The 25,762-nt window shown below is 45.9% G+C and overlaps 1 protein-coding gene across 1 annotated transcript in view; it reads right to left on the bottom strand.

Annotated features, from left to right (window-relative positions):
• Positions 1-3,136: 3,136 nt before the first annotated feature.
• The window catches only part of PGCKA1 (PDCD10 and GCKIII kinases associated 1), a 48,181-nt gene continuing 25,555 nt past the window's right edge, over positions 3,137-25,762 (bottom strand). The window contains exons 2-4 of the mRNA XM_060690813.2: positions 9,248-9,296; positions 5,293-5,347; positions 3,137-4,558 (exon numbers count right to left, since the gene is read on the bottom strand). Of these exons, the coding sequence (XP_060546796.2) occupies positions 3,622-4,558; positions 5,293-5,324 (969 nt within the window). The 5' untranslated portion in view covers positions 5,325-5,347; positions 9,248-9,296 and the 3' untranslated portion in view covers positions 3,137-3,621. The remainder of the gene's footprint in view (positions 4,559-5,292; positions 5,348-9,247; positions 9,297-25,762) is intronic.

Here is a 25,762-nt window from a genome sequence, read left to right as displayed (position 1 = left end):
AATAAATAAGTGTCCTCGACAACTCTCTAAAAAGGATGCAAATGACCAGCGGTCTGCAAGGAGTATAAATCCTTCCATTCCCCACCATCCAGTCAGAACTGAGGAAGCTTCTTGGACGAGAAGCAAAGCGTCTTCAAAGAAAAAAAAAAACCAGAAAATCCAGTTGCCTCCTGAAGAAAAAAAAAAGCACTTTTAGGATAATAAGTTCATATGTTATATATATTATATATATTCATATATTCATGAGCCTGAGTGGCGTAGGAGGCTAATGCCTCCTACTAAGGCAGCATTTAACATCCAGCTGTCTGCAATTACTGCGAGTTCAATTTTTATTAGGCTCAAGGTTGACTCAGCCTTCCATCTTTTCTAAGGTGGGTAAAATGAGGACCCGGTTTGTGGGGGCAATAAGCTGACTTTGTATAAATATACAAAAAGTATGAAGGCTATTGCTTAACACATTGTAAGCCGCCCTGAGTCTCCGGAGAAGGGCGGCATATAAAAATAAATAAATAAATAAAAAAAAATATGTTCCTGTGCAACCCTGAATCACCCTGGCAAGAAAGCAGGAACTCGAGTGTGTTAATTTAACCAGTTTCTAATTGCTGCAGCAAAAGGAAGAAAACTTGCGGCTTTGCGCTGTTTTGTGCTGCAGCCAGGAAATCTTCGTTAAAGAATGAAGTTATACCAGAATGAAAACTACTAAAATCAGCCGGATTGTTAAGTTATTGCTAAACCAGACATTTGGTGATGCTTGTTTGCAGAGAGGCAGTCTGGGATGTGGCTTAAGGAATTGTGAAGAGAAGGACCAGGGAAGACAGGATAGCAGTCTTCCAATATTTGAGGGGCTGCCCCCAGAGAGGACGGGGTCAGGCCAGAGGTGGGTTTCAGCAGGTTCCGACCAGTTCTGGAGAACCAGTAGTGGAAATTTTGAGGAGTTCGGAGAACCAATAGTAAAAATTCTGACTGCCCCCCCATCTATTCTCTGCTTCCCGAGTCCCAGCTGATTGGGAGGAAATGGGGATTTTGCAGTTGAAACTGGTTGATTTCCCAGTTGCATTGAACAGGGGTGGGCAATTGGGGTCCCAGGCAGTGGTGGGATTCAGCCAGTTCGCACCTATTCGGGAGAACCGGTTGTTAACTTTCTAAACAGTTCGGAGAACCGGTTGTTGGAAGAAATCTCCTTTTGTTTTTTCTCACTTTACAGGGCTAATCCTGCAAGGAAGGAAACATTCTGGTGGTGTTTCTAGCCTAATCTTTATTGCCCTGCTTACAGAAACTGCCTCTCTGGTTAACCCTTGTTACATTGTAACAGCTAAGGCGAAGCACCCACCGACCTGAGTGACGTTGAGTTGGCCACGCCCACACGGTCACATGACCACCGAGCCACGCCTACCCATCTGGCCATTAGGGCAGAGAACCAGTTGTTAAATTATTTGAATCCCATCACTGGTCCCAGGGGTCTAAATTGAAGACCTATTTTGCTTTTTTACACATGTGAGAAAAAGAGGAGAGTTTCCATTTGAAACAGAAAGCTTGTTTTGACCTCCATCTGGGCATCTTTTTTTCTTTTCTTTTTAGCTTTGAGTTGAAGATAGGAAGGTCAGTAAAAATCCCCTTTTAGTGTCCCAAGTGTGTAGATGTTGCAAAAGACCTGTGTTAGCCTGTTACAACTTCATCCCTTTCAATCACATTTGTTTAATCTGAAAAGAGGGTACTAGGTTCCTTGCTTTTTTCAATCCAGGTTTTTGCAAGATGGAATTTCAGTTTGCTGAAAATGTTTGCAAAAACCTGTGGTAACTTACCTGAACAAAGACTTTCTGTATTTTCCCCACTACTCATTCTTATCTTTTTTTTAAAAAATGCAAATCTCCTGATATCATTTTAATGCAAATTATCCCAAAGTCTTTCTTGTATACCTCGGCTTTATACATGCAAATCATTTCCTTGCAGAAATTTCAACATGAAATGTAAGTATCCGTCATTTAGGCTGGAAAAAAGGGAAGGGAAGGGAGGGGGAGGGAAGGCGGAAGGGGAAGGGGAAGAGGAGGAAAGGAGAGGAAAAGGAAGGGAAAGGGAAAGAGAAGGAAAGGAAAACAAAGGGAAGGGAAGGAAAGGAAAAAGGGAAGGAAGGGAAGGAAAGGGGAAGGGGAAGAGAAGGAAATGAAAACAAAGGAAAGGGAAGGGAAGGGAAGGAAAACAAAGGGAAGGGAAGAAAAGGAAAGGAAAAAGGAAAGGAAGGGAAGGAAAGGGGAAGGAAAGGGAAGGAAGGGGGAAGAGAAGAAAAGGAAAAGAAAGGAAAGGAAAAGGAAGGGAAAGGGAAAGAGAAGGAAAGGAAAACAAAGGGAAGGAAAGGAAAGGAAAAAGGAAAGGAAGGGAAGGGAAGAAAAGGAAAGGGGAAGGAAAGGGAAGGAGAGGAAAAGAAAGGGAAGGGCAGAGAAAGAGAAGAAAAGAAAGGAAAGGAAAGGGAAGGGAAAGGGAAAGGGAAAGAAGGAAAGGAAAGGAAAGGGAAGGAAAGGAAAGGAAAAAGGAGAGGAAAAAGGAAAGGAAAAAGGAAAGGAAGGGAAGGAAAGGGGAAGGAAGGAAAGGGGAAGAGAAGGAAAGAAAAACAAAGGGAAGGGAAGGAAGGGAAGGAAAACAAAGGAAAGGGAAGGGAGGGGAATGGAGGGGAAGGGAAGGGGACGGAAGGCGGAAGGAGAAAGGGAAGGGAAGAAAAGGAAAAGAAAGGAAAGGAAAAGGAAGGGAAAGGGAAGGAAAGGAAAACAAAGGGAAGGGGAGGGGAATAGAAAGAAAGGAAAGGAAACAAAAGGAAAAGAAAAGAAAGGATTGAAAAGAAAGTTTGAAAAGCCCTCCCCTACCAAAGATAATGTCTGGAGACCATAGAGAACCTCGTGCAGTGTCAAAGTTTCAACCTATGCTTCCTTAAGGGCATAAGATTACTTCTGAATTACCGGTCTAGTGTTTTTGAGTTCCCGAGTTGATGCTTTTGGGGGGGCCTTCTTCTTTCCTTCCAAAAATGAAGAAAGAAAGAAGGAAGTGAGCGCCAAACAGGGTTTTGAGCACCAAATATTAGCAACGGCTTACAATCACCAGCCCGACTTTCCCACCACTTTGAAACAGGACACACAAAACACCACTATCGCATAAGCCCTACCACGGGCTACACAGAATTCGTTTATTAAAAACAACCCCTTCTCCCTCCAGGAATGAATGGGAAATCCCTGTTCGTTCGTGGTTTTTATGTTTCCATAACCAAGCGTCTTCTGGACAATATATGTACATCTTAGCAAGCCATCAAAACCAAGTAGGTCTTAAGAGCCGTTCCTTACAAGAAGGATATGTTCTCAGACCATGGTCAAATAAAGAGGGCTTGGCCAAGGTCTTCTAGGGTAGAAGGTCGGTCCATGAACATTAGATGGGTGATGTTCATGAGAGCTCATCCCGTGAGGCTGGAAAAAGTGTAGAGTGGACCCAACGATGTCTACTGTCATTATATATCTTATTTGGTCAATTCCTTTGACCAGCTATGACCATCCTGAGCTCAGAACTTCCAAGTGGCTTTCTCAAGGGAAGAACTCCTCCTTGTTAAATGAAGCACGTATCATCACTACCCCGAGCAGCCACCTAATAGTCTTCCTCCTCCTCCTCTTCAAAAATTTCACCAGCCGTAGCGGCCTCCAGGGCTGCCAGGGCCTCTGCAACTTCTGCATCTTCTTCCAGTTCTCCGTTGACCTTGGTGAGGCCATCACATCTGGCTTCCCAAGCAGACTCTCCCTTCTTCCTCCCGGAGAGGATCTCAGTGGATATTTGGTCCTCGAACGAGAAGCCGAAAGGACTCGTCCTCCAAACACCGTCCCCTTCGTCGGACTCGCCACACGGTGGGTTCCGGTTGTGGACGATGGTCGTGTTTCCCGTGCTTTGGTTGATTTGTACAAGATGGTTTGAGAGGTTCTCCTTCCCAACAGCCCTCGATTTCTCAGCACGGTTGTCCTCGGGAAGAAAAGACGGATTATCCAACCGAAGGACTTTGTGTCGGATCTCTGGTAGGGCACGCGGTATGGAAAAAATGGGTTCGGCGGTAGTCCGAGGGCCCTCCTCCTCACAAAGAGCATTCGAAGTTTGCTTTGGTTGATTTTCAGGATCAAAAATCTCCAGTTTATCACTTGTTTTTGGCTGGAAAACTCTTTTGCCTGGAGGATCAGGCTGCTGAGCAGAAGAGCTGTGCAGGTTAATCTCTTTAGGTTGGGTTTTATGAGGAGGGGCGCCGATATTTTTGGAGGAGTGGATCCCATTAACGTTACATTTTACTACGGCGTTTCCAAGTCCTTTGTCTGGAAGAGCAGGGATTCTGGAACTCCAGAGAGCATCTTTGGAGTAGTGGAACCTGCATTGGTTTGTGGCTACTGGCGTCTCGGCAATCTGGACTTCGTTTCTACGGTCCAGAATGTTACTGCTCTGCTTGAAATGAAATCTCCCTCTTTCTTCCTCTTCATCTGATTTATAGTTATTTATCTCATTGATGTATGCAGCCGTCTGTACGTCTTGGGGATGAAAGATGTAACTAGGGGAAAAACGGAGAGTACCCAGTTATTTCATTTTTTCCTCCCCCCACCTGTTATGGAGAAACCTGCTAAATTCACCAGGATTTCTCCTCTGAATTTTGAGCATTTTTACCGCGGTAGCAAAGCACGGCGCAACTACATTGAAATCGGGTGGGATTCAGCCGGTTCAGACCGGTTCAGACCGGTTCGGGCGAACCGGTAGTTCTGACGATCAGATGGCCCTGCTCACCCACCCCTGCCTTATCCTGTCCTTTATTTCCTTGTTTCTAGCTTGTCTGAATTGTGCATTACAGCTGATTTCCGCCACTCAGCTGTTCTACTTTACCCGGGCTGACTTAGAAGGTAAGCAGCTGAGCTTTAAAAATCTCCAATTTAGCGCGTGCTCACCGAACCAGTTGTTAAACCGGCTGAAGCCCACCACTGATTGAAATGGAATTAAAGTTAACTACCCAGGTTCTTGATGTTTGACAACGCAACTAAAAACCCCCCATTATTTCACAGTGTTTTCACTTCTACTTGACTGTTTAATGGTGTCCATTGTGGGGAAACCTGATTAACACACATACACACACACAACTTTTTTGCTTTTGTGGCAGGCCAGCCACAATTTTGGGGTCGGGTCAGCTTGCAAAATGTATAAGTGAAAAAAAAATAAATGACTGGGCGAGCTAGCCATAATCATTAACCTTCTTTGATTTTAGCCCTGCCAGAAACGAGGTGGAGGTTATCCTACCTTTTAATCATTTTACAGCATTTGCACCCCATCTGGATTCTTCTTTTGTCAGTATCTGTAAAGAGAAACGGGGGGGGGGGGGGACAAACAAGCATCAGAATTAGGGAATAAAGTAGGAACTTTCCACTTGGTTTTTGAAAGGGCTTATAAACTTAAAATGAGTTTCCAATTATGTTTAAACATGGGAAACACTAAGGGTGATGACATTTGGCTCAATCAATGTTGCTTGCACTTCCCTCCCTCCCTCCCTCCCTCCCTCCCTCCCTTTCCTCTCTTTCTTTCTTTCTTTCTCTCTTTCTTTCTCTTTCTTTCCTTCATTTGTTCCTTCCTGAGCCTCTCTCTCCTTTCCTCCCTCCCCCGCGCTCTTTCTCTTTCCTTTTTCCTTCCTCTCTCCCTCCCTCCTTTCCTCTCTTTATCTTTTTCTCTTTCTCTTTCCTTCCTTCATTTGTTCCTTCCTCTCTTCCTTCCTTCCTTCCTTCCTTCTTTCTTTCTTTTTTCTTTCTTTCTTTCTCTCTTTCCTTCCTTCCTTCTCCTTCCTTCCTTCCTCCTTTCCTTTCCTGTTTCTCTCTCTCTTTCTCTTTCCTTCCTTCATTTGTTCCTTCTTCTCTCCTTTCCTCCTTTCCTCCCCTCCTTCCTTCCTTCCTCTCTCTCTCTCTTTCCTTCCTTCCTTCCACATTTCCTTTCCTGTTTCTCTCTCTCTCTTTCTCTTTCCTTCCTTCATTTGTTCCTTCCTCTCTCTCCTTTCCTCCCTCCCTTCCCCTTCTTTCTTTCTTTCTCTCTCTCTCTTTCGTTCCTTCCTTCCTTCCTTCTTCTTCCTTCCTTCCTCCTTTCCTTTCCTGTTTCTCTCTCTCTTTCTCTTTCCTTCCTTCATTTGTTCCTTCTTCTCTCCTTTCCTCCTTCCCTTCCCTCCTTCCTCCCTTCCTTCCTCTCTCTCTCTCCTTCCTTCCTTCTCCTTCCTTCCTTCCTCCTTTCCTTTCCTGTTTCTCTCTCTCTCTTTCTCTTTCCTTCCTTCATTTGTTCCTTCCTCTCTCTCCTTTCCTCCCTCCCTTCCCCTTCTTTCTTTCTTTCTTTCTCTCTCTCTTTCTTTCCTTCCTTCTCCTTCCTTCCTTCCCCCTTTCCTTTCCTGTTTCTCTCTCTCTTTCTTTCCTTCCTTCCTTTCTTCGTTCCTTCCTCTTTCCTATCCTCCCTCCTTTCCCCTTTTCTTTCTTTCTTTCTTCCTTTTCTCTTTCTTTCTTTCTCTCTCTCTCTTTTGCTCCCTCCCTTCTTTCCTTCTGTCTCTCACTCTCTCATTCTCTCATTCTTTCCTATCGAAGACATAGCAAGGTTAAACCAGTAGATAAACAGAGAAGTCGTTTTCCTCCTCTACCAAACAGGATAGTAGTAGAAACAGAAAGTATTTCCTTCGTTAAATATTAACTAGCGGCTTGTTTCCCTGCCAAATGGGAGTTGAAACGACCTGCGAAGCTCTACCGAGGAGTGTGACAGGAGCAGAGAACCAATGTCTCCAGACAGGAGACATTGCAAACATTGAGAAGTTATGCTACAGCAGAGAAATTGAGAAGATCCATCCACTCTTTCAAGAGCTGTGGCTTCTGGGTCCCAAATGCTGTGAAAAATCTAAGCCACGTAACCGATCAGAAATCAGGGAGGACAGAAAAGGCCAGACAGAAGAAACGCTCAGTGAAAATGGCTTCCCTTAACCCAGCAGAATTTTAAAAAAACAAAAAAAAGTTAAAAGGCGGCTAGTCCTCGACTTACAACAATTTTATTTAGCAACCGCTCAAAAGTTACAACACCACAGGGGGAGAAAAAAAGTGACTTATCACCATTTTTTCTCACACTTAGGACCGTGGCAGCCTCCCCGGGGTCACGGGATTCAAACTCAAGACAGTTGGCAACTGACTCATACTTATGACGGTGGCAGGTTTTCCCCGGAGTCGTGGGATCCCCTTTTGCAACCTTCTGAGAAGCACAGTCCATGGGGACGCCAGATTCATTTAACGACCACGTTATTAACTGAACACCTGCCACGATCCACTTAACAACTGTGGCAAGAAAATCCGTAAAACGTCATCGGTGCTAGAAGGGAGGAGGAGGAAGAGGACTGGGAGGTCCTTGGTGGTCTCTGAGCTTGGTGGTTCCCTTGTAGATGTTTCATTCCCCAACTAGGTAACATCATCATTGCTAAAAGGAGGGGGATTGGAGGAAGAGGAGGAGGAGGAAGAGGAAGAGGAGAATGATTATGGGGTTTTTGATGCTCTCTGAGCTTGGTGCTTTTCTTGCAGACGTTTTATGACCCAACTAAGTAACATCATCAGTGCTAAAAGGGAATGGGTCTGGAGGATGAGGAAGTTTATGAAGTGGCTGTTTTGTTTCCCCAAAGTACAGATCTGCACATGGCTCGCTGCCTTGTACTGCCTATACCTGTTGCTTGCAGGCGTTTCATTAACCAAACTAGGTAACATGCTCAGTGCTAAAGGTAAAGGTTTCCCTCGCACGTATGTGCTAGTCGTTCCTGACTCTAGGGGGCGGTGCTCATCTCCATTTCAAAGCCGAAGAGACAGCGCTGTCCAAAGACATCTCTGTGGTCATGTGGCTGGCATGATTAAATGCCAAAGGCGCCTGGAACGCTGTTACCTTCCCACCAAAGGCGGTCCCTATTTTTCTACTTGCATTTTTTTACGTGCTTTTGAACTGCTAGGTTGGCAGAAGCTGGGACAAGTCACAAGTCCCTCTCTCTTCCTCCTTCCTTCTCTCTTTCCCTCTCTCTCCCTCTCTTTCTCCCTCCCACATTTTCCCTCTCTCTTCCTCCTTCCTTCTCTCTTTCCCTCTCTCTCCCTCTTTCTCCCTCCCACATTTTCCCTCTCTCTTCCTCCTTCCTTCTCTCTTTCCCTCCCTCTCTCTCTCTTTCTCCCTCCCACATTTTCCCTCTCTTCCTCCTTCCTTCTCTCTTTCCCTCTCTCTCCCTCTCTTTCTCCCTCCCACATTTTCCCTCTCTCTTCCTCCTTCCTTCCTTCTCTCTTTCCCTCCCCCCCTCTCTCTTTCTGTGGAATTGGGATCGTAGAAATACCCAGGAGCATAGAAGAGTTCAGAGGCAGATGCATAAATAAATGTCTTAAACGTATTTATTCATATGATAAATCATATTAACTATGTACAACAGAGATCAAGACTCATGAGGAACAAACATGAAGAGAGAGAGATGGAGAGAGAGCAAGGTGGAAAAGGTTGGAGGGGGTTTTATACTCAGGGTAAGCCCTTCCTTTCCACACAGGGGTGGAGACACTCTCTGCCTCCACTGGTGTCTATATGACACACGTGCCAATGGCTTGCAAATGCTTGACACTTTCACACATACACACTGGAAAATAACCACCACAGATAAAGTTTGAACGGCATTAAAAAAAGTGACTTATGATCATTTTTCACGCTTACGACCTTTGAAGCATCCCCACGATCACGCAAGGAAGGTCGTACAACGGGGCAAAAGTCACCGGACAAATGTCTACACTTAGCAACGGAAATTTTGGGCGCAATTGTGGTCGTAAATCAAGGGCTACATCAGGGGTGAAATCCAGCAGGTTCCAACAGGTTCTGGCGAACCGGTAGCGGAAATTTTGAGCAGTTCGGAGAACCGGTAGCGGAAATTTTGAGTAGTTTCAAGAACCGGCAAATACCACCTCTGGCTGGCCCCAGAGTGGGGTGGGAATGGAGATTTTGCAGTATCCTTCCCCTGCCACGCCCACCAAGTCATACCCACCAGGCCACACCACACCCACCAAGCCACGCCCACAGAACCGGTAGTAAAAAAATTTGGATTTCACCACTGGGCTATGTACATTTATAAGGGATGGAAAAAAAGGCCATTTTTACCATATTGTTTATAAGTTGTAAGTTACAAGATGTTCTTGAAACAAAAGGAGTCATGGAAATATTTTTCATTAGCCTTACTTACCAACAAATCACAGGGAGTTCCAGGACCATGATTTTAACCTCACGGGCATCTGAAATGAAAGTTATGAAAGCTGGTTAGGAGACAAATCAAGATCAAGGGAGGTATTAATACCACTCTATAAAGCCCTAGTAAGGCCGCACATAGAATACGGCATCCACATTTGGTCACCACACTATAAAAAAAGACGTTGAGACTCTAGAAAGAGTGCAGAGAAGAGCAACCAGGATGATGAGGGGACTGGAGGGTAAAACATACGATGAACGGTTGCAGGAACTGGGCCTGGCTAGTCTAGTGAAGAGAAGGACCAGGGGAGACATGATAGGAGTCACCCAAAATTTGAGGGGCTGCCACAGAGAGGAGGGGGCCAAGCTAATTTCCACAGCATCTGAAGGCCAGACAAGGAATAATGGATGGAAACCTTATGATTCTTGATGAACGTATCTTTTCTTTTATGTACACTGAGAGCATATGCACCAAGACAAATTCCTTGTGTGTCCAACCACACTTGGCCAATAAAAAAATCTATCTATCTATCTATCTATCTATCTATCTATCTATCTATCTATCTATCTATCTATCTATCTATCTACCATCCATCCATCCATCCATCCATCCATCCATCCATCCATCTATCCTCTCCTCTCTCTCTCTCTCTGTCCCTCCCTCCTGGTCTCTCTCTCTCTCTCCATCCATCCATCCATCCATCCATCCATCCATCCATCCATCCATCCATCCATCCATCCATCCATCCATCTATCTATCTATCTATCTATCTATCTATCTATCTATCTATCTATCTATCTATCTATCTATCTCCTCTCTCTCTCTCTCTCTTTCTTTCTCTCTCTGTCCCTCCCTCCTGGTCTCTATATCTATCTATCTATCTATCTATCTATCTATCTATCTATCTATCTATCTATCTATCTATCTATCTATCTATCTATCTATCTTCTCCTCTCTCTCTCTGTCCCTCCCACCTGGTCTCTCTCTCTCTCTCTCTCTCTCTCTCTCTCTCTCTCCATCCATCCATCCATCCATCCATCCATCCATCCATCCATCCATCTATCTATCTCCTCCTCCTCTCTCTCTCTCTCTCTCTTTCTCTCTCTGTCCCTCCCTCCTGGTCTGTCTGTCTGTCTATCTATCTATCTATCTATCTATCTATCTATCTATCTATCTATCTATCTATCTATCTATCTATCTATCTATCTATCTATCTTCTCCTCTCTCTCTCTGTCCCTCCCTCCTGGTCTCTCTCTCTCTCTCTCCATCCATCCATCTAACTAAACTGAACAAGGAGAGATTGTTCTGGAAATCTCTGGAAATAAGGAGAAATGTTCTGACAGTGACAGCAATCAACCAATGGAACAGAAGTTGACTTCAGAAGTTGTGGGAGCTTCATCCTTGGAAGCTTTCAAGAGGAGACTGGACTGCCATCTTTCAGAAATGGCGTGGGGTCTCCTGCTTTGGTGGGGGTGGGGGGTTGGACTAGATGACCTACAAGGTCCCTTCCAACTCTGTTACTCTGTAGAATCTGTACATCTGTACATCAATCTACTGAAGATATATGGTCAAAAAAAGACCAGGGTTTTCCTTCAAAAGGCAGAATGAATAGCCTACGCCCTCAGCATTTATTGTTCAAGGAATTCTTGGATGACAATATTCTTTTGCGATTTCCTGATCAAGCCAGAAGAAATACAACATCCACGGAAGTATTTGAACTATTTTCAGCCAGCATATTTCTAGAGTTGCTTCCTTCAATAGTTTTGCCCGAAGTTCACATTTTGACCCACTGATCTTATCTGAAACCTGCTCCTAGAGATGAGACAATCTTGGGCTCTCCAGATATTTCTGTTATTCATGTCCATCAGTTTCGGTCAATTCGGTTCAAAAATAATACTAATAAAAATATAGGTAGTCCTCGACCTACGACCCCAATTGAGCACAACATTTCAGTCGCTAAGTGAAACACGTGAATTTTGCCCCATTTTTACGAATCCGTCTGGCCACTGTTCAGGGAATGCCTTCAATCTTTCACTCTCCACTTCGGGAGAACCGGTTGTTAACTTTCTGAGCAGTTTGGCAAACTGGTTGTTGGAAGAAATCATCAGGGCAGAGAATCAGTTGTTAAATTACTTGAATCCCATCACTGAACACGGCCGTTAAGCGAATCTGGCTCCCTCATTGTCTTTGCTTGTCAGAGGGGATCGCATGACCCTGGGAAGCTGCAACGGTCTGCAGAGGAAGGAAGAGAAGGGGAGGAGAAGAAGAAAGGTTGGAGTAAAGGTAAAGGGTAAAAGAACAGTCCGGAAAAAAGTAGAAATGAAAAATGAAAGTTAAAAGAAAAGATGAATGAAAAATGATGGAAATGACAGTACATGTAAATGTGTTTAGGAGAAATAAAAATAAAAAACTTAAACAAAACAAAACAGAATGGTATACAAAATATATTGACCCAGATAATACACTGTCCACTACACACTTATGGATGTTAAAGAAAAAAAAATATATAAATAAAATTATTATATTTTTTTTAAAAAACAACAACAACTCTTCCTGCTAGCAATCTGTCTTAAATTATGCTGCTTCGGGACGTAATGTATGGCATGTAGTTTATCTGGAGTACGATGACTGTTTATCTTGTTGGAAACCTGCACTCCCCCCCCCCCGGTAGATATTACTGGAATATGCAGCTCCAAGCCAGTTGAAAGGCAGATCACCTCTGCGGCTGCTTACCTGTCCAACTCGTTTTTTGAGGTGGGCTGATGTCAGAAAAGTTGCGGTTTTCACCTCTAGCCTGCAACTGGGGACACACTCCCTGGGCTGCTTTGATTCGTTTTGTCAACATGTTTTTGCTCTTACCGCCTTCAATCACCAGTCAATCGCCTCAAGAACTGGCCAAACGGGAAATCGAGTCGCGGAGGAAAAAAAAGAGCTCTCCCATTTTTTTCCCCCGTCTTGTTTTGGAAATACGATTTGGAACGAGACAGAATACAAAAGAATCGAGGACGGCTTGGTGGCTTCACACAGGTAGTCCTCGAGTTAGGACCACCATTGAGCCCCCAAATTTATGTGGCGAAGTGAAACATTTGTTAAGTGAGTTTAGCTCATTTCTATCTATATCTATATATCTATAACCCATATCAAGTCTCTATGCTTGGATGCGGTGACTTACTCTCTGTATTATCTAATATTTATGTATCCATATCAGTGGTGGGTTTCCACCGGGGTTCCCACCGGTTCTCTTCGTGCACGCGCTGTGCACACGATCGCCGTGCGTGTGCTCACTTCGCTCGCATACGCACCGAACTTGCGTTCTGCGCAAGCGCATTAGATTTCTGCCCAGCTGAGGCGCAGCAATCCACTCTGCTGCCTCTATCAGCTGGGCTAAAAAATGAAAAATAAAGGTAGGTATAATGCGGGGGTGGGCGGGAGGGCCCAGCTCACAGTCATAGAGAAGCGGTTCGCTGACGTCACATCATCACCACTACTGGCTCGGCCGAACCGGGCCGAACCGGGAGCAACCCACCACTGGTCCATATCCTATCTCTCTGCTTAGACTCTACAATTTATCTTTTGTATTATTATATCTGTATCATCTATATCTCTATATCTACATCTATATCTAACTATATATCTATAACAGTGGTGGGTTTCCAATATTCTTACCACCGGTTCGCTGCAGGCACGCACAATCACTTTGCGTGCCTTCCGCGCATGCTTCCGGTCTTCCGCACATGTGCTTTGCTTGCTTGCGCATCTTCCGTGCATGCACCTGGTCTCAAAAACGTGCCTAAATAGGACAACATAGAGTCGGGACGGGTGGGCGGGTCCACCCGCGATTTCCACTACCGGTTCGCCCGAACTGGTATGAACCGGCTGAATACCACTTCTGATCTATAAGCAGTATCAATTCTCTCTGCTTAGACTGTGACTTACCCTCTGTTTCATTATATCTCTAACTATATATCTATATAACCCATATCAACTCTCTATGCTTACACCAGGGTTCGGCAACCTTAAACGCTCAAAGAGCCACAAAGGTCCTAACTGGAAGTCCCCTGTTCAATTCTGGAGGCGACCGGAAGTCTGGTTCCCCCACCATAGAGTCTCCTCCTAGCATGGCATCCTTTTTCCTCTACCCGTTCTAACCGAAAGCCCTATCAATTGTGGAGCCGACCGGCGACAAGGAGCTGCAGCAGGGGGATGAAAGAGCCACATGCGGCTCCCGAGCTGCGGGTTGCTGACCCCTGGCTTAGACTCTGTATTTACTCTCTGTATTATTTAATATTTATATGTCCATATCCAATCTCTCTGCCTAGATTCTAGGATTTATCCTCTTTATTATTATCTCTATTTATATCTACATCTATATATCTATAAATAGTTTTTATTAAAGCTATATAAAGTCTCTGTTTTGACTGTGATTTACCCTTTGTTTTATTATAACTATATCATTTATATCTATCTATATATTTATATATCTATAACCTATATTAAGTCTCTATGCTTAGTCTTTGCGATTTACTCTCTATTATCTAATATTTATATGTCCATATCCAAACTCTCTGCTTAGATTCTACGATTTAGCCTCAGTATTATTATATCTATTATCTACATCATCTATATCTATCTCCAGGGTTATCATTCACTTACTTTCCCTACCGGTTCACAAATGTGAGTGCGCACATGTGCCCGGCCTTCCCCTATCCACACATGCGTCCAGACTTCCATGTATACGCTTTGCTGGTGTGCGTGTCTTCCACGCATGCACCCAGCCTCAAAAATGTGCCCAAATAGGTTGGCATAGAGCAGGAGTCAGCAACCTGCAGCTCCAGAGCCGCATGTTGCTCTTTAGGCCTCTGCTGTGGCTCCCTGTCAGGTGATCCCACCACTGGCTGGCCCCGCCCCTCGCCCTCCTCTCCCCGTCACTCCCACCTGGCCTGAGAAGGTAAGAGCGACGGCGGGGGATGGAGAAGTGGCCAGGGCAGAGACAGAGAGATACAGAGAGAGGGAGAGAGAGAGACATAGAGAGATAGAGAGAGAGGAGGAAAGAGAGACAGAGAGATACAGAGAGATACAGAGAGAGGGAGAGAGAGAGACATAGAGAGATACAGAGAGAGGGAGAAAGAGAGAGACAGAGAGAGATAGAGAGAGAGGGAGAAAGAGAGAGACAGAGAGAGATACAGAGAGAGATAGAGAGAGAGACAGAGAGAGATACAGAGAGAGATAGAGAGAGAGGGGGAAAGAGAGAGACAGAGAGAGATACAGAGAGAGGGAGAGAGAGACATAGAGAGATACAGAGAGAGGGAGAAAGAGAGAGACAGAGAGAGATAGAGAGAGAGGGGGAAAGAGAGAGACAGAGAGAGATACAGAGAGAGGGGGAGAGAGAGACAGAGAGAGATACAGAGAGAGAGAGAGAGACATAGAGAGATAGAGAGAGAGGGGGAAAGAGAGAGACAGAGAGAGATACAGAGAGAGGGGGAGAGAGAGACAGAGAGAGATACACACACAGAGAGAGAGAGAGACATAGAGAGATACAGAGAGAGGGGGAGAGAGAGATACAGAGAGAGATAGAGAGAGAGGGGGAAAGAGAGAGACAGAGAGAGATACAGAGAGAGGGAGAGAGAGACATAGAGAGATACAGAGAGAGGGAGAAAGAGAGAGACAGAGAGAGATAGAGAGAGAGGGGGAAAGAGAGAGACAGAGAGAGATACAGAGAGAGGGGGAGAGAGAGACAGAGAGAGATACAGAGAGAGAGAGAGAGACATAGAGAGATACAGAGAGAGGGGGAGAGAGAGACAGAGAGAGAGAGACAGAGAGAGGGAGAAAGAGAGAGACAAAGAGAGATAGAGAGAGGGGGGAAAGAGAGAGACAGAGAGAGATACAGAGAGAGATACAGAGAGATACAGAGAGAGATAGAGAGAGGGGGAAAAGAGAGACAGAGAGAGATACAGAGAGAGGGGGAAAGAGAGAGACAGAGAGAGATACAGAGAGAGGGGGAGAGAGAGACAGAGAGAGATACAGAGAGAGGGAGAAAGAGAGAGACAGAGAGAGATAGAGAGAGGGGGGAAAGAGAGAGACAGAGAGAGATACAGAGAGAGATACAGAGAGAGGGGGAAAGAGAGACAGAGAGATACAGAGAGAGGGGGAGAGAGACATAGAGAGATACAGAGAGAGGGGGAGAGAGAGACAGAGAGAGATACAGAGAGAGAGAGAGACATAGAGAGATAGAGAGAGAGGGGGAAAGAGAGAGACAGAGAGAGATACAGAGAGAGGGGGAGAGAGAGACAGAGAGAGATACACACACAGAGAGAGAGAGAGACATAGAGAGATACAGAGAGAGGGGGAGAGAGAGATACAGAGAGAGATAGAGAGAGAGGGGGAAAGAGAGAGACAGAGAGAGATACAGAGAGAGGGAGAGAGAGACATAGAGAGATACAGAGAGAGGGAGAAAGAGAGAGACAGAGAGAGATAGAGAGAGAGGGGGAAAGAGAGAGACAGAGAGAGAGACAGAGAGAGATACAGAGAGAGAGAGAGAGACATAGAGAGATACAGAGAGAGGGGGAGAGAGAGACAGAGAGAGAGAGACAGAGAGAGGGAGAAAGAGAGAGACAAAGAGAGATAGAGAGAGGGGGGAAAGAGAGAGACAGAGAGAGATACAGAGAGAGATACAGAGAGATACAGAGAGAGATAGAGAGAGGGGGAAAAGAGAGACAGAGAGAGATACAGAGAGAGGGGGAAAGAGAGAGACAGAGAGAGATACAGAGAGAGGGGGAGAGAGAGACAGAGAGAGATACAGAGAGAGGGAGAAAGAGAGAGACAGAGAGAGATAGAGAGAGGGGGGAAAGAGAGAGACAGAGAGAGATACAGAGAGAGATACAGAGAGAGGGGGAAAGAGAGACAGAGAGATACAGAGAGAGGGGGAGAGAGAGAGACATAGAGATACAGAGAGAGAGGGGAAAGAGAGAGACAGAGACAGATACAGAGAGGGGGGGAGAGAGAGAGACATAGAGAGATACAGAGAGAGAGGGGAAAGAGAGAGATACAGAGAGAGGGGGAGAGAGAGAGACATAGAGAGATACAGAGAGAGGGGGAAAGAGAGAGACATAGAGAGATACAGAGAGAGGGGGAAAGAGAGAGAGAGAGAGATACAGAGAGAGAGGGAGAGGGGGGGAGAGAGGGAGGGAGAGAGGAAGGGGAGAGAGAGATGTCAGAAGGATTTTGTGGTTCCCAGTGTTTTTTAACAACTGGTTCTCTGCCCTAATGACCGGCTGGGTAGGCGTGGCTAAGGGGGGGTCATGTGACTGGTGGAAGTGAGTGACATCGAGTTGGCCACGCCCACCCAGGTTTTGTGGCTCCCAGTGTTTTCTTTTCTGTGGGAAATGGGTTCAAATGGCTCTTTGAGTATTTAAGGTTGCAGACTCCTGGCATAGAGCCAGGGCGGGTGGCTGGGCCCACCCACAATTTCCGCTACCAGTTCAGGAGAACTGGTCCGAACCAGCTGAATACCATCTTTGTCTATTTCTGTTTCTCTCTATTTATATCTAGCTATAAATCTACAATCTATATCAAGTCTCTCTGCTTAGATTCTACTTCTTACTCACTGTATTGGAGTCCATTGGCTTTTATGGACATTTATGGTGAATACCATCCTGGAACTGCCTTATGCTGGGATGCTAAACCGGGAAATGAGATAGATTTTATTGGGACTGGGTTCTTTGCATGGTCAACAGAATTTGCATTTCATGCTTCACAAAAGAACTCAGAAAGAGGCAGTTGTATCAGAGGAGGAAATATATATATATATATCTATTACCCAGAAGGAAACGGAACAAATAGCAAGTACAAAGTAATGTTTTGTCATTCTTGGTCATAAATAGTCCTTGTTTAGATCCGCCCATGTGCTGGTGATAATCAGAAGATCTATATCAGGGGTCAGCAACCTGTGGCTCTGAAGCCGCATGTGGCTCTTTCACCCCTCTGCTGCGGCTCCCTGTCACTCAAAATATGTGCCACAACCGCCAATGTGCGACACCCACCGGCACGTGATGTATTGAGCTTTTCGACCCCAGTAGGCCAATCATGGATAAGTCCAAGAAAATTTTCAGAAGAAAACAGAATGTTTAATTCAACTACATAGGCTAGTTTTGTGGCCGCTCAGGAAATAGTCAGGCACGGGAAGGGTTTTGTGGCTCCCGGTGTTTTCTTTTCTGTGGGAAACGGGTTCAGATGGCTCTTTGAGTGTTTAAGATTGCCGACCCCTGATATAGACCATAGAATCAAGATCACCTGAAGTATTAGTGCCATTTTATAAAACCCTAGTAAGGCCACACCTGGAATACTGCAACCAATTTTGGTCACCATACTACAAAAAAAAAAAAAAAGATGTTGAGACTTTGGAAAAAAGTTCAGAGAAGATGATCCAAGGCCTGGAGACTAAACCAGAGGAAGAGCGGCTGCAGGATTTGGGTTTGGCTAGTCCAGGGCTGTCAAACTAGATTTCATTAAGGGCCGCATCAGGGATGTGTTTGATCTCGGGTGGGTGGGGGGTGAGTGGGTATGACCAGGGTGGGCGTGGCGGGGTGGGTGTGGCCAGCTCAATGTCCTGCAGCTCTCTGCCAGCAAAAACAGAGCATAGGAAGGCTGCGTGCGGCCCTCCAGAGTTCCGTTTTCGGTGGCAGAGGCATCGCGGGCCAGTCCTTTACTGTTTTTATAGAAAATTTTCTATATTCTCTTCTCTTCTCTTCTCTTCTCTTCTCTTCTCTTCTCTTCTCTTCTCTTCTCTTCTCTTCTCTTCTCTTCTCTTCTCTTCTCTTCTCTTCTCTTCTCCTCTCCTCTCCTCTCCTCTCCTCTCCTCTCCTCTCCTCTTTTATCCTATCCTATCCTATCCTATCCTATCCTATCCTATCCTATCCTATCCTATCCTATCCTATCCTATCCTATCCTATCCTATCCTATCCTATTTATTTTATTTATTTACTTATTTATTTTATTTAAATTTGTATACCGCTCTTCTCTTAGTGGACTCAGGGCGGTGCACAGCCAAGTAAAAAACATTCAATACAAAATTTAAAAATTTAAAAGAATTATACCCTTTGGCCAAAAATTAAGAACCTTACGACTAAAACCCATTAAACAATTAAAAAATCTAATATCTCAAAAACGGGGGGGGGGGAGGGGGCGTTCACGCCAGCCCTGCTTGATAGAAGAAAAAAGTTTTTAGGGCACGGTGAAAAGCCCGGAGATCTGATATCCTCCGTATCTCCGGAGGCAAATCGTTCCAGAGAGCAGGTGCTGCCACAGAGAAGGCCCTCCCCCTGGGGGTCGCCAGCCGACACTGCCTGGCTGACGGCACCCTGAGAGTCCCTCTCTGTGGGAGCGTACTGGCCGGTGGGAGGCTATTGGCGGCAGAAGGCGGTCCCGCAAATACCTAGGTCCGATGCCATGGAGCGCTTTAAAGGTGGTAACCAGTACCTTGAAGCGCACCCGGAAGTCCACCGGGAGCCAATGCAGCTCACGCAGGAGAGGTGTCACATGGGAGTGCCCTCTCGCTCCCATAATCCCCCGCGCAGCCGCATTCTGCACCAGCTGGAGCCTCCGTATGCACCTCAAGGGGAGCCCCATGTAGAGAGCATTGCAGTAGTCCAGGCGGGAAATGACGAGTGCCTGAGTGACTGTGTGTAAAGAGTCCCGATCCAGAAAGGGACGCAACTGGCGAATCAGGCGAACCTGATGAAAAGCCTCCCTGGCCTATCGTATCCTATCCTATCCGAAACAGGAGAACTTAACTCTCTGGGCAAAGATTACATTGGGTGACAGAAAGTCAACCTGGTTAAAGAGGAAAAGAAAAAGTAAGAACATCTGCTGAAGATGCGAGGCAGGAAGCGATAAGGATAAACGGAAACCTTCTCCCAGGCAAAATTCGATTCGTGTAAAACTGGTCGGTGTGTTCTGAATCATTCAGGTTCTCTTTTATGAATTGGATTATCTGGTTTCCTCGGGTGCCAAGTCATGTGAAGGAAGTTAGGAGTTCTGCAAGGACATCACCTCCACCTCCCCACCCCACCCGCCTCCAGCTAAAAATGTAAACACGCCAAGTTAGTCAAACTGCTCCCATACTTAACTTGCCACTTCGCTCAGCCTGCCTGTATTCTATTATCCTAAAGTGGATTACTACGGACAGTTGCTGGCTCTCTTAACTTTCTTTCAGGCAGGTGAGAACCGCACACAGGTACAAGGCAGTCCCCGAACGTACGACCACAATTGAGCCCGACATTTCCATCGTTCAGGGAGGCATTGGTTAAGCGAAGTTTTTTGGCCCCGTTTTTACGACTTTCCGCGTCACATTTGTTAACCGAATCGCCGCCGTCATTAAATGAGTTACCTAGTTATTAAGTGAGGTCTGTCTTTCCCCCCGTGGGCTTTGCGTGTCAGAAGGCTGCAAAAGGGGATCACGTGACCCTTGGGACACAGCAAACGGTCGTTAAGTGTGAATCCGTTGCCATGCGTCCGGATTTTGATCGCATGAACATAAGGAATGCTGCAAAGGTTTGTAAGTTTGAAAAACGGTCATAAGTCCCTTATTGCAGTGCCATCGTAACTTTGAATGGTCACTAAATGAGCTGTTGTAAGTTACTTACAACAGGTGGTCCTTGACGTACGACAGCAATGGAGCCCAAAAGTTCCACTGTTAAACAAGACAGCTGACTTCTGACGAATTTCTTCAGTTCTTCTGCAGAAGTGAAGAAGCTTCTTGGATGAGAAGCGAAATGTCTTCAAAGAAAAAAAAAAGTCCGGTTGCCTTTTGGAAAAAGCACCTTTGGGAAAGCCAAGACCTGGATGAGTCAGAATCTCCATAGACATTAAACGAACGGTTTATAAGTCAAGGACTTCCTGCACACACAATGGAAAATTACTTCTGCACCAGCAGCCCATTAGATTGGTAGCTCATCACTTTTACCGGCAAGATCCAGTCCTCAAGTCTCTCCTACAGCCATTATTTCACACCTGCTGATCTCAAAATACTGAAGATATCACCCAACAATTAGTGCAGGTGTGTCAAACTCAAGACTAGAGAGTCAGGCGTCAGGGGAGGTGCTTACATCTGACCCGTGGGGCCGCCCTGGAAACGGTGAAGAACCTGCCTGCGGTGCCTTTGCCAACAAAAACAGAGCTCGGGAGGGCCTTGCGAGGCCCGCCTGGACTCCATTTTCGACCATGATGGCTTCCTGCAGCCCTTTGCCAACAAAAATGGAGCTCGGGGAGGCCGTGCATGGCCTCCTGGACTCTGTTTTTGGCCGTGAGGGCCTCCTGCAGCCCTCTGCCAACAAAAATGGAGCTCGGGGAAGCTGAGCTACAAAGCTTCTCCTTTATTGAAACCTGCCACGATCCATCCATCCATCCTTCCTTCCTTCCTTCCTTCCTTCCTTCCTTCCTTCCTTCCTTCCTTCCACATGTCGACCCAGAGGCTGTTATTAAAAGTACACAACTAAGGGCAATTAAAGAGGTGTAGATGTGAAAGGCCCTTTATTAAGGTCATAGCAATCACTGGGAATCTTTCGGCTCAGCAAAATGAGTGCTTGCAAAGCAATACCAACCTGTGACTTAAGGTGCAAACAAATAATGAGCATGTAAAAATGCCCCATTGTAAGGATCTCAAATGTGTACAAATCAGGGCCCAAGGGAGGAATTTAATCCTGATTTTCGCCGCTCTCAGCAGAAAAAAAGATAACCACACAGGTTTGCAGATCTGTAACCCTGGTTTCTTTCTTTTTTTTTTTTTCCCCCATGTACTTTTCATTTAATTCAAAACTAATCAAGGAGAGAAGCAACCAGAGGTGGGATTCAGCCGGTTCGGACTGGCTGGGATTCAGTCGGTTCAGACTGGGTGAATCGGTAGTGGCGACCTGCGGGTGGCCACCCGCTCGCCCAGGTGGAATCCCGTCCTATAGCGCTGTGTCTTTGATGCCGCAAGCATGCACGGACAGTATGCGTGTGAATTGCTGTGTTGTTTGACGTCGCACGCACACATTTCTGGTGCTAGGCAAACCGGTAGCTACAGTGTGCGACACCCACCTCTGGAAGCAACCTAGAACTAAGGAGAAGTTTCCTAACAGGGAGGACCAGCAAGCAAGTGGAAAGGCTTGAATCCAGAAGTTGTGAATGCGCCAACACTGGAGTTTTTTTTAAAGAAGAGATTGGACAACCATCCGTCTGAAATGGTATAGGTCAGAGGTCACCAAACTTTCGGACCTCAGGGACCACTAAGTTCATAATTTTAAATTCCGCGTACCACTAATATGACTTGCCTAATGACCGGCTGGGTGGGCGTGGCTAGGTGGTCATGTGGCTGGGTGGGCGTGGCCAACTCCTCACCTCTCCATCCAGGCTCCTTAGGGCCCCAAAAGGAAGCAGTTGTTGGAGCTAAGGAGCCACCATGAGAAAGAGTCGGTGAAACAGGTCTGTTCAAATTGGATCTGGCTGAGAAGGAGGCTCAGTAGAAGCACCTCACGGAGGACTAGGAGCATAGGCTTTCCAAGCAGAGGGAAGACTTGTGGGAGTGCAAGACCAGGTACCGGCGCCTGGAGGCTCAACGGGCTGAGATGGTCAGCCAGTTCCAGGCCACGAGGCAGTCCCACTGGAACAAGGTCCTCCGGCCCTTCGCCACCAGTAGCGTTTCCCTCCAGCCTTCGCCCAAAGCCCCACACCAGGAGACCCCAAGTTGGAATTTCTGTCCCCCTCCAACCCACATAAAAAGACCCCAAAGGGGAGACTCTCTGCAGCAACACAACTGTTCATTGCACGTATCCGTCCCAGGGGCCGTAGTTTGAGGACCCCTGATTTAGTGCAATATTAAAAATGCACTAAATTTTCTGCGGACCACCAAAATTTTCTCACGGATCACCAGTGGTCCACGGGTTGGTGACCGCTGGTATAAGTTCTTTTGCTGGAGCAGAGAGTTGGACTAGAAGACCTCCATGGTCCCTTCAAACTCTGCTGGTCTATTCTGTTTTTCACACTTGATGACCATTGCAGCATCTCTACTGGTCTCCAGATCAAAAATCCGGATGCTGGGCAACCAACTCTTTCTTTCTTTCTTTCTTTCTTTCTTTCTTTCTTTCTTTCTTTCTTTCTTTCTTTCTTTCTTTCTTTCTTTCTTTCCTTCTTTCTTCTGTCTTTCTTTATTTTTCCTTTCTTTCTTCCTTCCTTCCTTCCTTCCTTCCTTCTTTCTTTCTTTCTTTCTTTCTTTCTTTCTTTCTTTCTTTCTTTCTTTCTTTCTTTCTTTCTTTCTTTCTTTCTTTCTTTCTTTCTTTCTTTCTTTCTTTCTTTCTTTCTTTCTTTCTTTCTTTCTTTCTTTCCTTCTTTCTTCTGTCTTTCTTTATTTTTCCTTTCTTTCTTCCTTCCTTTCTTTCTTTCCTTCCTTCCTTCCTTCCTTCCTTCCTTCTTTCTTTCTTTCTTTCTTTCTTTCTTTCTTTCTTTCTTTCTTTCTTTCTTTCTTTCTTTCTTTCTTTCTTTCTTTCTTTCTTTCTTTCTTTCTTTCTTTCTTTCTTTCTTTCTTTCTTTCTTTCTTTCTTTCCTTCCTTCCTTCCTTCCTTCTTTCCTTCTTTCTTCTGTCTTCCTTTCTTTCTTCTTTCTTCCTTCCTTCCTTCCTTCCTTCCTTCCTTCCTTCCTTCCTTCCTTCCTTTCTTTCCTTCCTTCCTTCCTTCCTTCCTTCCTTCCTTCCTTCCTTCCTTCCTTATTTATTTATTATTTTAAAAAACCATTTTTATTAAGTTTATAAAATATTATAAAATACAAAACACAAAAGCAAATAAGAGGACAACGAGGGGAAAGGGAAAAGAAAAGCAAGGAAGGTTGGGGAAAGAAAAAGAAAGATTGACTCATATTTATGATGGTAGGGTAGTTATCCCGGGGTCATGTGATCCCCTTTTGCGGGACCTTCTGACCCGCCAAAGTCAACGGGGAAGCCCGATTCCCTTAAGCACCGTCTCACTAACTTAACAGCTGTAGCGATTCGCTTATAACAGAGGTCTCCAAACTTGGCCGCTTTAAGATTTGTGGACTTCAACTCCCAGAATTCTCCAGCCAGGAGAACATACCATCTTTCCCCAAAAATAAGACCCTGTCTTATATTTTTTTGAACCCTGAAATAAGCACTTGGCCTTATTTTCGGGGAGGTCTTATTATTTTGGGGCACGTGGAGGAAACCAGAGGAAATGGTGGGGACCAGCTGCGCATGGGTTAAATATTTTTGGAGAGGGCTTATTTTCGGGAGGGGCTTATTTTAGTGCATGCGCTCAAAAGCCCTATTGCGCTTATTATCGGGGGATATCTTATTTTAGGGGAAACAGGGTACTTCACAACGGTCTCGCTCAGCCACAAAATGTTGGGCTCAATCGTGGTCGTCACTCGAGGATGACCCATGAGAGGCAGGGACGTTTTCCACCCTTGGGGGGGACGACATGCAAAGTAAAGTCACTTTCCGATAATGCGGCGCAGGAAAGCGTGCCAGATGTCAGGTAACAGGTGCGCCATTTATTTATCTAAAGTCAGGGCAACCGCAGGTGTGCGTCGAAGTGTGCGATGTGGCAGGCCGCACACTTTCCTTTCCGTAGCTATCTCCGATTGCCGAGCGAGTCAAATGACATTCTGTTTGCAGCCGAAATGCACTGAAGGCAGCTGGAAGCCTTGCCAAGAACAGCAAAACTGACCTCTCGATTCCTTCCGGGCCCCTCCGTGAGATTCTCACCTGCCTGAAGCTGCCCTAAGCACCTTCGCAGGACTGCTAAGTACAGAGTCCACACCGGTGTTTCTTTAGAGCAGGAGGGCCCCCCCAAACTCGATTTCATTGAGAGCCACATCAGGGTTGTGTTTGACCTTAGGGGCCTGGGGCAGGTGTGGTCGGTGTGTGTGTATGTGTGTGTGTGTGGTCACGGTGGGTGTGGCCAGATCGACGTCACTTGTGTCGGGGCCACCTGTGGTGGCCAAGTGCTAAGGTAGAACTTCCCTCAGACCCAGGGGTGAAATCCAGCAGGTTCTGGAGAACTGATAGCGGAAATTTTGAGTAGTTCGGAGAACCGGCCCCAGAGTGGGGAGGGAATGGGGATTTTGCAGTATCCTTCCCCTGCTACACCCACCAAGCCACGCCCGCCAAGCCAGACCACGCCCACCAAGCCATGCCCACAGAACTGGTGGTAAAAAAATTTGAATTTCACCACTGATCAGACCCTCCCTCCTCCTCATTATAATCTCCTTCCTTCCTTCCTTCCTTCCTTCCTTCCTTCCTTCCTTCCTTCCTTCCTTCCTTCCTTCCTTCCTTTCCTCCCTCTCTCCCTCCCTACAAAACTTTTCCTTCCCACTTCATTCTCTTTTCTTCTTCCTTCCCCTCTTTCCTTCTTTTTCTTTCCTTGCTCTCTTCTTCCCTTCTTTTTCTTTTTCTCTTTCCCAACTTTCTCATTTCCAGTCCCTTCTTGAATGCTCAAATGGAAAAAGGAGAAACGCTTCTCCTTTTGTTTTGTTTTTAATTCGTTTCGATAGCCCTCTGCCAGCAAAAACGAAGCCCATGTGTGTGTATGTTTTCTCTGGCAGCGGGATGTAGGAGGCCATCGTGGCCAGAAACAGGGCCCGGGGGAGCCACACGTGGCCCTCCCAAACTCTGTTTTCTCTGGCAGTGGCACCCGGGCTAGTCCTTTCCAGGGAGACCCTGCAGGCCAGATCTAAGCATCAGGGGTGAAATCTACTTACCTTCCCTACTGGTCCGGAAGTGCACACAGTTCTCACTACCAGTTCTCTGAACCACCCGCCATTATTACCGGTTCTCCAAACCACCCGCCATTGCTACTGGTTCTCCGAATCACCCACCATCACTATCAGTTCTCCGAACCACCCGCCATCGCTACCGGTTCTCCAAACCACACACCATCGCTACCGGTTCTCCGATCCACCCGCCATCACTACCGGTTCTCTGAACCACCCGCCATTGCTACCGGTTCTCTGAACCACCCGCCATCACTACCGGTTCTCCAAACCACACACCATCGCTACCAGTTCGGCTGAAGCGGTCTGAACCAGTAGCATTTCACCCCTGCTAAGCACCCTGCGAGCTGGATCTGGTCCCGCTGGGCCTTGAGTTTGACACTCCTGTTATAAAATAAGGCACATTTCACTTAAAAACTGTCTTGTTTACCAATGGAAATCTTTGGCTCCTTTGTGGTCTAATTTGAGAAATTCCTGTATAAGCTTCCCTTGAGCTCTTGTAGCCAAACCTGGTTATCACAAGAATGAAGTTTAAACCTTAACAAATCGCCTTGGATTTCTTCTGCAGGGGACGCTGAAACTGGGATTACGTTTGTAGTAACCTACCCGGCATTTAATGTCTCCGCTCAATTTTTGTTTACAAGGGCCAAGGGCAGAGAAGTTACAAAACAGGTTTGAAAACATCAGCATCACCTAAATTGGGGCTGTTCAAGATTTTGGCAGAAATCTTTTTTTTTTTTTAAATGAATGTGCTTC

Source organism: Pantherophis guttatus, chromosome 8, assembly GCF_059756535.1.
Source record: "Pantherophis guttatus breed Tessera chromosome 8, ASM5975653v1, whole genome shotgun sequence".
In the NCBI taxonomy this organism is placed as follows: Eukaryota; Metazoa; Chordata; class Lepidosauria; order Squamata; family Colubridae; genus Pantherophis; species Pantherophis guttatus.
The sequence above is the reverse complement of the archived record's forward strand: the minus strand, read 5'-3'. Positions and strand labels throughout refer to the sequence as shown.